A 13,697-nucleotide genomic window follows, 5' to 3' on the forward strand; every position below is an offset into this window, starting at 1 on the left:
ACTACCGCGTTAGCTCCCAAGCATCCACAACCTCTAGAAGAAGTGGAAATATTATTTTAATATTTAATTATGATATTTTTTTTATAATGTAGAAATTGATTAATTGTATTTATTTATTTTTGTCACATCTATAATTTTGTCCCTAGTAGAAATAATAAAATAATTTAATTATTATATAAAAAAATTAAAGTATATGAATTAAATTATTTTAAAAATTAAGTTTAATAATAAAAAATTAAAATAAATATATAAAAAATTATAGAAATATAAGAATAAAAATATGAATTTGATATATTTTTTTTTATTGGCCGCGAGTTGAGCTTCCATGAATCTAGCGCGTGGTTTGTACGCGCTTACGAAGACGGTGACATCTTTGGTTCGTCTCCCTGTCCTCGGCGCTGTCTATAAAAGGAGGCGACGGCTCTCAAAAGGCCTTCCAAGACGCTCTCGCACGCAATTCTTGGAGACGCTTGAAACGATTCACCATGTCGCCGGCTAACTTCTCCAACAGCACGATTGGAATTCCGCCGTTTCCAGTGGACTCCGGCCGAGGCTCCGGCGGATTGCCTGAACCTGATGCCAGAATTGTCACCTCCTGCGGGACGAGCTTGCCGGCACACCGCAGTGTCCTGGTATCCTGTCTGATATGTTCTCTGATCTTTTGCTTCACATTCCATCGCAATCGAGTTGCTTTGTTGTTTTTTCTACTCTGTGTTCGTTTCTCTGGTTTCTGAATCTTTGTTTTCTGTCGGAATCAAATGACATATCATTTCTATGAATTTAATTCTTGAGGCAGTTTAATCTCGAGTTCAAGTTTCGGTTCCTCATTTATGAGCTGCTTTTGTGTTTTATAGGCGTTGAAAATCTCTAGTTTTAATACAGGTCAACTCAACTATCGGCGACACCTGCCATTTGTTGAGGCATATGAATAGAAACGCCTGACATTTTCACTGTTTCTGATTGTGAAAATCGCAGGCCTCAGCGTCGCCTGTATTGGAAAGCATCATAGATCGGCCTCGTAAATACTGGAACTCTGAAATGGCCATTCCGATACTGGGCGTTCCTTCCGAATCAGTAGCTGTGTTCATTCGATTTCTCTACAACTCCAAGTTAGTTATTTCTCCGACGACAATATGATTTCTAATCTGTTACTATGACAACAGGATTCTTTTTCCGCTCCCTCCTTTTCTTCATTAATTTTTCGGGAAGTCGGATTTGTGATGGATTTATTAATTTATGTTCTCCATCTCGGACTTGAGGAGGGGTAACAAAATTTAGAAGGTCGAAATTGATATCCTATGACAAAATAATAAACGAAAAGCAGAGATGTATTAGAAAATTATGTTTGTGTCAATTTTTTTATCAAAGAAAAAGGCATATAAACGTCCTTTCGCTTTCACTTTGGTTTTCCCTGAGAATCTAATATTCAAACCTGACAATCTCCCTTGAAACTTAGCTGGAATATACAATTAAATTCATTTTTCCTCTCATTATGTTTCTCCCTAGCAATCCTATTTTCATACCCGACCTACTCCTCTGAAACTTGGAAACTCTGGAAGCCAATGTCTAAGAGAAAAAGAATGGATTTCCATTCACTTGACTGTAATTGATGTGACAATTAAGTCCATTTCGATGTTTCACGTGATATTCCTTATTTGAAATGTCAGTAATTTTATTTAACGGAACAGTAAGAGCAATAGATTATTCTCCCTGACGAATCAAAGCCATAGTTACATGTGGCACAACCAACTTCTCTTAAATATTTAAGTTTTTATTTGCCTTCCATTACGCTGGTCGGCGTAGTATTTGTGCCAATCCACGCCTAGAAACGAAAACTTTGGAAATCGTCTCTTTCGGCCAAGTTAGAAAAAAAAAAAAAAAAAAACTAAGGAAATCTATCTTCCCAATATTATGTAGGAGTGGATATGAATTTGGTTGGTTCTTGCTGGTGCACGTCAGATGACGTCAATGCCCATGGTATAGGTGCAGCGAGGATGAGCTGGACCAATACGGGATTCATTTGCTGGCTCTGTCTCACGTGTTCTTGGTGCCCAAGCTGAAGCAGAGATGTTCTAAGGCTTTGGCTGAACGGTACTTGAAGATTGACAACGTGGTCGACGTTCTTCAACTGGCCAGGCTGTGCGACGCTTCTGATCTTTACCTAAAATGCCTGAAAATGGTTTACCATAACTTCAAGTACGTGGAGAAGACCGAGGGATGGAAGTTCCTCCAGGATCATGACCCCTGGCTTGAGCTTCAGATCCTCCAATTCATTGATGAGACTGAATTGGTACTTGTCAAAACTCAATTTCAACCATAGATTTAAGAAGAGTGTATATGAAGTTACATTTAATAAAAAAAACTGAACTTTTATGAATGATTTGGTTGTTAAATATCTACTACTGTGTTTGAAACAGCGAAAAAAGAGGACAAGGAGGCGGAGAGAGGAGCAGAGCTTGTATTTACAGCTAAGCGAAGCGATGGAGTGTTTGGAGCACATATGCACAGAAGGGTGCACGAGCGTGGGTCCGTGTGATATCGAGCCGACAAAGAATCGGGGCCCGTGTAGTAAGTTTGCCACGTGTCGGGCTCTCCAGATTCTGATCCAACATTTCGCTACGTGCAAGCAGAGGGTGCACGGCGAGTGTTCTCGATGCAGGCGCATGTGGCAACTTCTCAAGCTCCACTCCTCCATTTGTGACCAACCCGATCTCTGTCGAGTCCCTCTTTGCAGGTACATATCATGACAAACATTTATTTTGGCAACAAATTGTGATTCTCTTACATTATATATATATATATACATATGCTTTAAATTGATTCTCTCTACAACTAGTTTAACCGAATGGTGTAGTCACGTTCTTACCAAAAGAATAGAGCTAGAGGTGTTCATATGTCTCCCAAAACAGAAAGCTGTTTATCTTCTTAGGTTTAAAAGAAATCCTATTTGTCATTTTTTTTAAGGGCGAGCCCGGATTTGTAATCTTCAGATTATAAAAGAGCATAGCATATTACTTAACATTGATACCAAAATTACCCTATCTCATTATAAGTAGAATCCCTTTTTGAAAAATCGCCAGTGTGTATTGTGCAATCCATTCAATACCAACCGTCATAACTTTCGAGGAGTATTTGAAACTTAATTCTACTTCTCAAAACGATCTTGTCATCTAAGCTAATGCTCTTTTTTAATGGTAGAGATGCTAGAAAGCAAAAACGAGCTCTGACAATAGAAATGCGGCGTTGAAAACTTTTAGAAATGCAGATCAATTAGCTCAGCCTTCGTCGGCCGAATAAGTAATTTTTGGCATTTCATGTAGTAGTTTAAATTTTCCTTCCAGCGTATGTTAGATCTTAGTCAATCAAATTAGCCGAAAGAGTATTGGCATCCCTGGCGGCGATCACATTTTGTTGGAAAGCTCATGAGTTATGAGAGCACATCTTCATTCCAAATCTTTTTGGGAAAAAAACAACCCTCCTAGCTGGAATTGTAGGGTGAGAACTCGTTCATTGATTTGATTATTCAGTCTTCGCACCCGTCGGCCAATCTCGCATTGTTAAAGCATAGGTGATAAGACACTCCACCCGATAGAATGATAAAATATCTTAGTTCAAATTAATTCTACTTCTTCTTCTACTTCTCCACACTGTAGAATTGATGCCAAAATATCTTCCTGTGCATTAATAAGATTGCATTAGAGTGACAGTTATTGTAGTGGGGAGAAGTACCCAGCTAATAATAAGGCCCACGCAATTGAGGCCCTTGGTCAAACGTGTGACGTTCTTTTTTCCACGCGGTAGTTTTTATTACATAGCAATCTCCACTTGGTATTGGTATTGGTCTTGCCTTACAGGAAAGTGTCTAGCAGATTTTGGGCACTTTCACATTTATATCTACGCAGGAAAATCATGAAAGCTACTTGTGGTCCTTTATGTTGCGGTGAGGTTATTGGTTCAAGGACTTGGACTTAGATATTTGGTCCAAATCTCACGTCATGATCAAAAGCAAGCGAATATCATTTTCATTGATTCAAATATCATTTTTGTTTCCCTTCAATATTTAAATCCTTTAAAACTCAAATTTGGCTGGACGGCAACCATTTAGAAGTGAATAAAAAAGAATATGATTTATTGATACGTATTTATTTGATAAAAAACTCTGAATGTGATTTCTGTAATTCAAGATTATACCATTCTCAGAAAATCTTATTTAGTCAATTCCGAACTCTGAATATGATTTCTGTAATTCAAGATTATACCATCCTCAGAAAACCTTATCTAGTCAATTCCGAATTTTTTAATTTCTACCATTCCTTTGGTCCTTCGAATATGATAGGCGTCTGAATGATTTGGCATAAATATCTGTGGGAAGAAAACAGTGGTACCTTATGATGATTCATTCGATTAGTTGCACATGCACAAATCCCTTGTCCTCTTGTGATGTCGAGAAGCCCAACTTTTCAATGCTAGATCTTTTCATGCTGGATATAAACTTTTTCATGCTAGATCTTTCTCATGCTGGATATTTTCAAGATAATACTGGCTGAGAATGGAGCTAGTCAAGATTTGAAGTGTTGCATAATGCTGAATTAGCGCAGCCATTATTGTTCAGATGTGCAAGTAAATACATAAATAATTATGTGTGTGAGTTTACCTTCGACTAGGTGTGATTTCTACTGTCTCTTGGCCAACCATTAATTAATAGTATTAAGCTGTTTTTAGAGAAATATTAGTATTAATAATATTAAGCTATTCGGAGTCCTGTATATATATAAATTTTGAAAGATTAGCATTTTTTTTTTAATAATGTTATTAATATTTCTTTAGATAAAAAAAAAAATAATTAATGGTGTGTGTGTTATGTATATGTGAGATGCAGGCAATTCAAATTGAAAGCAAGAGAAGAGAAGAAGGGAGATGAAGGGAAGTGGAAGGTTCTAGCAAGGAAGGTGGTATCAGCGAAAGCCACATCCTCCTTGTCTCTCCCAAAGCGGAAGCGAGATGAGGAAACTCTGGACGCCCCATAACAAACCGCCACCACCACCACCACCAACAAACCTGCTTCAAACTATGTATGAAACTATTTTGGCCATGTTCAATATAAGTTGAGTGAGTATATGTAGGCTCTTTCTGTTTCTTGGCTTTAATTGCTTTAGACGTTGGCTTGGCTTGGCTTGTTGGTAGGAAAGAATCCTAGGTTTTTGCAGATTTAATTTCAAAGAAGAAGAATGTAATAGCTGCTAGCTGTTTATAAGTTTATTCTTAGAAGAAGGAAGTTCTAAATGTAATATATAAACGACGTTTGTTTATATATTTGTACATATACTTTGTAATTTGTCAGTATGTTATTGTTACTGTGTATTTTCTATGATAACATTCTATTTTCAGTGCACATTTTAAAGATAGGGTAGCAAATGAAACAAAAAAAAAATAAAAAAATTGCACTAGAAATGATATTAAAAAAGTTTGGGCCAAATACTTTTCTTTATTTTTATCTATATTTTTGATAGAATAATGCTGAGTGTCATGGCTGCAGCACACCCAGCTGCCATCTCTCATGAGGCAGCACACGTCATGACTGTCACAGTCATGAAGTTTAGCATGGGCCGAGATCTGCTGTCTCAAAATGCTGTCCCATTAGCTGTCCCTCCAATCAAAAATTACCACGTCATCAAATAATTAAACCCAATTAAATTTGCTGCATCTTCAACTTAACGGCAGCAATTAACGCCATCTTCCAAAACTGCTCTCCAGACCTTCACACGGCTCTCTTCTCTCCTCTTGTCTTTCACATGGCTATCTTCTCAATCCCCCTTCCGCCATACCCTCCACTCTTACTGCGCCATGGCCTCCTTCTTCTCCGCCCGTCAAATGCACTGCCAGACTCAGGACCTCATCCGATTCGTTGTCTCTCGAAAGGGGAAGGACTCCGCTGCTTCCGTTTTCACATCGTTTCTCCAAGCCAGAGCCGCCCACCAATCCAATTTCGTGTTCGATGCTCTCATGAACGCTTACGTTGATTCTGGCTTTGTCTCTGACGTGATTCAGTCCTTCCGTTTGGTCCGCAAGCATCGAATTGGCGTCCCATTTCAAGCCTGTGGCCGTCTTCTTGACTTCGTTGATGAAGTCGAATTCGCCTGCAGCAGCTTAGGCGTTCTAATATAGGAGATTTTGGATTGTGGGTACCCTTCTAAAGTGTGCAACTTTAACATTTTGATGCACAGCTTGTGCAAAGAAGGTAAAATGAAGGAAGCCCAGTTGATTTTTTTATCAAATTGGGAAGTGGGATTTGAGGCCTAGTGCTGTTAGTTTTAATACGATGGTTACTGTAAATTGGGAAATTTGGAGGAAGTGTTTAGGTTAAAAAGGGTTATGCCTATACTTACAGTGTCTTGATTAATGGATTTTGCAAGGATAGTAGGTTATATGATGTTTGATGAAATGTGTGACAGAGGATTGGTGCCAAATGATGTTATTTTTACTAATTTAATTGATGGGAGCATGGAAGGGTTGGCTTTGCTGTGGAAATGTATCATGAGATGTTAAGGAAATGTGTGAAACCTGATTTAATTATGTACAACACCTTCCTCAATGGCCTATGAAAGAATGGACAGTAGAGTGATGCGGCCCAATGATGCTACATTTACCATGGTCATCGATGTGTTCTGTGTGATATAAAAATGGGTTTCAAGTTGCTAAAGGTGATGCTGAGTGATGGACGCATCCCTGATGTTGCAACCTATAATGTGCTTATGAACGGGCTATGCAAGCAAGGCCAGATGAAAAATGCCAATATGCTCTTAGATGCAATGCTTAACCTCGGAGTAGCTCCAGACAATATTACATATAACATTTTATTAGAAGTGCATAGCAAGCATGGAAAATCGGAGGACTTTGATGAACTACGCAATGAGTAAGGGCTAGTTCTTGATTATGCTGCTTGTGAGATTGTGATTATGGGTTAGAGCAGACAAACGAACCCACACTTGTACATATATAGATTAGGAGCAGATAAAAGAACCCACACAAATATAAGTATGTAACCAGTAAATGATGTTGCTGGTTACTCACAAATGATTATGTTTTTATACAACTAGCAAACAATGGAAAATGAGCCCTTAATGTACTACTTAATAACAAGTATTTGTTTAAAAACTTGCAACCAGCAACTAGAACCAGCAACATCAACTGCAACCAGCAACCTCAAGTCTTCTTCAAGCTTCTGTGAATTTCTATGCTCCAAATCTTTGAAATGATGAAGTTGACTGATGTATCTCTGCCAATAAAAATGCATAAACAATATGAATCCAAACCTTTAACATCCAAAGTATATAAAAAACACTAAACATTTACAGTAATGAGCAGCAAACCTGTGGTGTCAAAAAGTATATCATTCTCTTCGTTGTTGTCAAAAATCCAACTTTCTACGAGATTGATGTTCCATAAAATTATTAGCCTCCATAACCTTCAAAAATAAAAAACCAATACAAAATAACAAGATTATTGATTTGGTCCTATTTCAGTTTCTATATCATAAATTAGTTGAACCATGACATAAAATCCATAAATACAAGCATAAGCACAAAGACAAATTTGTAAAAGACAACAATTTTTGCTGCCATTTAAAATGGGAAAACAAGATTAATTGAGAAATTTCATACCTTGTTCATACCTCAAACACCTGGTGTGCATTACTTCCCCATCTCTCATCTCCTCCCCAAAGCACCCCAGCAATGCCCACAACTCCTTCAAAATGAATTCCGATATTTGGAACAATCATTCGAACGCGGTCGAGATGTCTTCGTTGCGGGCTCTGGTAGAGAATCCCGACCAGATCTGGGTTGACGACGGCGATGGCAGTGCTGATCGTCTTTCAGTGCTGGTGTGGCAGCGACTGTCTTCCGGGAAGAAGGCAAAGGCGACACCCGACGCCAGTGATTGTGAAGCTGGACCTTGAGGTGGAAGAAGATGATGACTAGAAGAAGGTCAAGCAAGGTACATAGACTGCAAGAAGAAAGTCCGGAGAGCAGTTTTGGAAGATGGCGTTAATTGTTGCCGTTAAGTTGAAGATGCAGCAAATTTGATTGGGTTTAATTATTTGATGACGTGGCAATTTCTGATTGGAGGGACAGCCAATGGGACAGCATTTTGAGACAGCATATCTTGGCTGGTTTAGCATTACTCGTTTTGATATACTTTAGGCTAATAGCACAACAATTTATGGGAAGGATCCAAAGATTTATGGATAATGCTCCACGGATGAATAAGTTGAGGCACAAATTGATAAATTCAAGTTATCCCGAGATTTTAGTATCAAAATCTCACGATAATCTAGTTTTAATTTTGAGTTAATTTTATATTTGTCTGTCCATTTTCATGCTCATTTTCAAACCCACTCTCTCTCTTCTCTCTCAAAACCATCATCTCAATGTGTCTCCCCCCCCGCTTTCTCTCTCAAAACCACCCCCCTCAAATCCAATCTCTCTCAAACCCATCCCCGCGGGTGCAGCGCCTGCCCCTCACACCGCTCTCACACCTCTGTCGCCGTCAACCTTGCCACCGTTGCCTGCACTGCCGTCGCCCAAAGATGGCTCCACCGCTGTCTCCCTCACCAAAACCGCTTGATGTCAGCCCCCTGCTCGCATAGTCGTCTCCCCTGCCAACACTGCAAACACCGCCCGCCATTGCCATCGTCGTCGCCCGCCCCCCACATCGCCTCTCGCACTGCCTCACCCCCACCCGCCTCCCCCCTTGGGCCGCTCGAACTGCCCAAACTTCACCCACACTATTATTTTTATTTATTTATTTAAGAAATGTAATTTTAATACAAAATAAGAGATGATTTTAAGATATAATTGATGCTGTTGCAATAAGTTGGTATTTGAAGTGATCTTAAATAAGAAAATAAATTATTTAATTACTTGTGTGATCTTATTGTATATATATATTAATATTAACATTTTTAATGATAACTATCAAGATGGTTGTTGTTAAATCTGATTGTAAAATAATAAGAAAAAAATTGTTGTTCTTTTTAATAGTAAAATAAAAAAAAAATCTAATTATATTAGATTTAATCTTAAAAATATTAATTTTACTCTAATCTTATTTTACATTGATTTAAGTAATTTTACCAACTTATAATTTTACTCCAATCTTATTTTACACTACTCCAATTTTACCAGGTAATTTTACTCCAATCTGATTTAAGTAAAATATTAATCTTATTTTACACTTATTTTATAATTTTATAAGTAAATAATTTAAATTAAGTAATTTAATTAATACTCTCAGATTGAAGAAAAATTAATAACAGAGCATGAAATGAGAAAAAATAACACAAGCAATATTTTTTACTCAATTGTCAAATATACAATCAAAATAAATTATGTTCTTTCATAATTCAAAATAAATTATATTTTTAATTTTCATTTCAACAGCTAAATCATCATAAAAAAACAATAGAAAAAAATAAAATATATAAATATATATAAATGTATGTATAAACATTGTCTTTTACAGTTGCGATGGGGCTTGACGGTGGCGGTCCAAGCGACGCGGGGGATCAACGACGGGCAACGACGGTGGGGCCATCCTTGGGCGACGGCAGTGCTAGAGCGGTGTGTTGGGGAAGGGGGGACACTGCAACCCGCAAGGGTTTGAGAGAGATAATGGGGGAGAGATAGAGAGGGTTTGAGAGAGGATGGGGGTAAACACTGCAACCAATAGGGGTTTGAGAGAGAGAATGGGGAGAGATAGAGTGGGTTTGAGAAGGGGGAAACATTGCAACCCACAAGGGTTTGAGAGAGAGAATAGGAGAGAGATATAGTGGATTTGAGAGAGGGGGGAGGGAGATTGCAACTCGCAAGGGCTTGAGAGAGAGAATGAGGGAGAGAGAGAAAGTGAAAGAGAGTGAGAGCTGAGAGTAAAAGAGAGAATGAGAGCAGAGGGCTAACTTGTAATTTTGGTTGAGGGTTAAACTTGTAATTTAAAATAGTTTGTCAATTCGTGCGTCAACTTGTTCGTTCGTGTAGCATTATCCAAGATTTATTAGGCCGACGCCAACGAGTGCTATTATACTCGCCAAGGATGAAAATAAAGAGCCAAACCCATAAATCTAACTCCAACAAAGCTCGTCATAGCCAATTCCTCTAGCCCAAAATTTACTAAAATTAAAAATAGCAATTGAAATTGTTGGAGTCATCTTTGTCATCTCCCCCCCCCCCTCCCAACTCACAATGGCCATCAATGTTAGAGAAGCTGACTAGACTCGATGATGAGTAGCAACGGTCGGAGAAGAGATCTTGAAGTGGCAGCGACAAGCAGATCTAGAGAAGATGGCCAAAGAAGACAGGTTGCAGGTGTGGCGGAAGACTAAATCAAGACTCCAACCATCAAATCTGGTGGCGGCGATGAACAGAACCAATAGCGACAACGACGTTTCTTCAACTAGGAGCAAATCGAGAATTGGACATTAATTTGTGATTTTGAGATATTTTGTATTTATTTTTGCATTGGACGAGTATATTGTGCATTTAATTATTGATTGTGTATATGCGTATTTGATTATTAATTTTATATATGTGTATTTGATTATTGATTATATGTAAGGTAAAGTAAATATAATTGAAGTTTATTAATAAATAAAATATAAAGAAGAATTGGGAGTGTGATTTGAGCAGATACAATTTTTTAGACAAAATCAGAATAGAGAATGAATTATTTATAATATAAAAAGAAGTAGAATGAACAGCACGGTTGAAGTCAACTTTGAGCAGATAAAGTCAACTTTAAGACTAAGATAGGAAACACCAAGGGGTAAGGGTAGGTAGTGAACATATATGAGATCTTAGATTCGAAACCTCCTAAAGATGTTATGTAGAAATTAAACTATGATTTACTTGGGAGTGAGTTAGGGTGAGGCCTACCTCCCTTAAGAATAGTGATACACAAGTTCTAACACATAAATTATTAAAAAGAAAAAATGGCTAACCCTCGATCTTCCACTCCCTAAAGATAAGGCAAAGGGACAGCTAGCCAACTCTCAAAAAAAAAAAAAAAAACAAAACCCTCCTCTTGAGAGATTACATATTAACTAGTAAAGGACTTCTCTTATTAATCTAAAAGGAGGAAAAGAATGAGAGTATTTTTTCCTCTTTCCTTCCCCTAAAAAGGAAAATGATTATTCTCTTGAAAAGGATAATTTCTTAAGAACAAGACATTGATTTTACATTACCTTATTTTGCTAATTTGATTAGATAATCTGATCGATACTTTTTCAAGTATAGAACTCATTCACGAATTTGCATTGACATTCATCTTCAATAACATCCCTCAACATCACCACAAATTCACTATTAAAAGCTTGACATAATTAATAAATTAAAAAAATAATTAAACATAATATAATTTATAAAAATTTCTCTAGTTTGTCATTATTTTTTTCTATGGTCTTTTTTTCTTTCGTGTTTTCAAATCAGATAAACATTTTTGATATTTTTTTAATATTATGAAATGATATTAAAACATTTTTAAAATTATAAAACTAACCTAAATATATATATATTGTGTTTTTTAATGTTATCATACGAAAACGCAGAGAGATGTTTTATTGCCCTTAGGGCGCAAATCAAATGATTAAATCATGATAAATTGAGATTCACATCAGTAGAATGTGGATTTGATTTTTTGTCCTGTGCAGTAAAATAAAATCTCCATCTATAATTTACTTTCTCTGTCGAAATCGAGAACACAAATGATAGGAGATCGCACAAGAGCAGTAATTCTAAGAGGGAAAATTCTATTGGCAGCCTTATAAATTACTCTTCACAGCCCGATCAACTAAAATTTCAATTTTACTTTGTACAACCACAAGAATTACTCTTTACAACCCACAAATTTTCAAATATGCCCTCACAGCCACAGCCACACCATTTCTCACCTTACACAAACCCTAACAATTGTCGGCCATTGTTTTCGCGATAAAGAAGAAATCTAGAGACTGCAACAGGTACGCCTTCTCTTCTTTCTATTTCTTTCTTTAATAAGCACATGGTGGCATCGGCGACGATGGCAGCCACCATTGCCGCCATTGTCAACCGCGATGGTGGTTGCCATCGTCGATTTTGGGGTGGGGGGCGGGGTTTCGGGGGTTTCAGAAACCCTCGCACCGCGAGATGCGGAGGTCCAACCCGATTCGGGTTTCTCGAACTCGGGTTGGAGAAACCCAAACCGGAAATTTTTTGTTATTTTTTTTAGTTTTGTGCTTTTTTAATTTTTTTAAAATATGATTGATTTCATATTATTTTTCATATTAATTATATTTTTATACTTTACCTTTTTAATAAATTCAATTGTTGTTAATCTTATTATAAACAATTTTATTTGTGATAATGTATTTAAACATTTAATATAACATTCTTATATGAATTAAATTAATTTTATAATAAATTATTATTATTTTAAAAATGACTGATATAGTACATTCATTTATAGGTATGGCACGTACTCGAGGGTGAGCTCGCCCATCTTTATCTTGTCAACGCCCGACAACTTCCACGAGGATGAGAAGGGTAGAGGGCTCAGAGCAACCATCTTCTAGTGCTCCAGAACACCTATCTTCTAGTGCTCCGGAGCAGCCATCTACTAGTGCTCCAGAGCAGCCATCTACTACTGCTCCAAATGATATTGCTGGACCATTTTTAGGAGACCCTAAAGATCCATCAATTTTAAAGAGTTTTAAAAATCATGTTGCTGTTAGCATATGGGCTGGAGAGGTAAGCGATTATAAAAATAATTTTACATTTAAATTAATTATTATAATTTTATTAATTATTTTATTATTTTTGTGTAATAGGAAAGATGTGTATTGAAGTGTAGTAGTCATGGACAAAGAATTCTTGATTGGTCATTAGCAAATTAGCAACGTATTCCTGATGTTGTCATCAGATCTTAGTTGGCACATTTGATAGAATGCACGTATCGATTTGCAAATCCTACAATTGTGTCAGCCTTTTCAGAGAGATGGCAGCCAGAGATTAACACATTTCATCTACCATTTGGTGAGATGACAATCACACTAGATGACGTTGCTACTATTCTGAATATACCAGTTGTTGGCAGGCCTGTATCAGTCCCTCATTTGACCGGTAATGAGACTCAGAACTTAGTATGTCGTTTACTTGGGGTCTCAGTAGTAGAAGCAGCAGGCCAAATAACGGAGACTCAGGGACCATATGTGAAATTAGATTGGCTGAAAAGAATGTTTATGAACGTGCCAGATTCAGCTCCGGATGAAGAGATCTACAATGCCAGTAAGGCATATTTATTATTTTTATTAGGTTGTACATTATTTGTGGATAAGAGTGGTACCATGATTTCGGTTTCCTATATTGCATTGTTGGAAGATTTAAGTTTATCTGGTAAGTATGCATGGGGGCTGCTTCTTTTTGGCATATTTATATAGGCAATTGGGTATCGCGAGTAGAAAAGATGTAAGGGAATCTGTGGATATTTAACATTACTTGAGGTAATCAGTTAAATTTTATTATTATGTGCATATATTTGACATCTTTTCATATATATTAACAATTATTTATATTAACTGTATACAGACTTGGATATATGAACATTTTCCATTGACTAGAAGTAAATATAACTTAGCATATACTGACGAGTTGCCTAGGGCTCACCGTTGG

General features: G+C 37.1%; 2 protein-coding genes and 1 pseudogene across 7 annotated transcripts in view; 2 read left to right on the plus strand and 1 right to left on the minus strand.

Annotated features, from left to right (window-relative positions):
- The window catches only part of LOC127791146 (RNA-directed DNA methylation 4-like), a 56,675-nt gene that overhangs the window by 21,515 nt on the left and 21,463 nt on the right, over positions 1-13,697 (minus strand). The window lies entirely within an intron of this gene.
- LOC127791143 (BTB/POZ and TAZ domain-containing protein 1-like) overlaps positions 449-13,697 on the plus strand; it is a 53,371-nt gene continuing 40,122 nt past the window's right edge. Inside the window, exons 1-5 of one of the 6 annotated variants that reach the window (XM_052320946.1) lie at positions 449-639; positions 976-1,109; positions 1,984-2,290; positions 2,418-2,734; positions 4,874-5,309. In XM_052320946.1, the coding sequence (XP_052176906.1) occupies positions 577-639; positions 976-1,109; positions 1,984-2,290; positions 2,418-2,734; positions 4,874-5,027 (975 nt within the window). In that variant the 5' untranslated portion in view covers positions 449-576 and the 3' untranslated portion in view covers positions 5,028-5,309. Of the gene's footprint in view, positions 640-882; positions 1,110-1,983; positions 2,291-2,417; positions 2,735-4,873; positions 5,310-13,697 lie in introns of those variants that run through there. The other 5 variants (XM_052320941.1, XM_052320944.1, XM_052320947.1 and 2 more) reach the window with 5 other exon arrangements.
- LOC127790071 (putative pentatricopeptide repeat-containing protein At1g09680) lies at positions 5,527-8,649 on the plus strand (annotated as a pseudogene).

The sequence above is a fragment of the Diospyros lotus genome, chromosome 14, assembly GCF_014633365.1.
Source record: "Diospyros lotus cultivar Yz01 chromosome 14, ASM1463336v1, whole genome shotgun sequence".
Classification (NCBI taxonomy): domain Eukaryota; kingdom Viridiplantae; phylum Streptophyta; class Magnoliopsida; order Ericales; family Ebenaceae; genus Diospyros; species Diospyros lotus.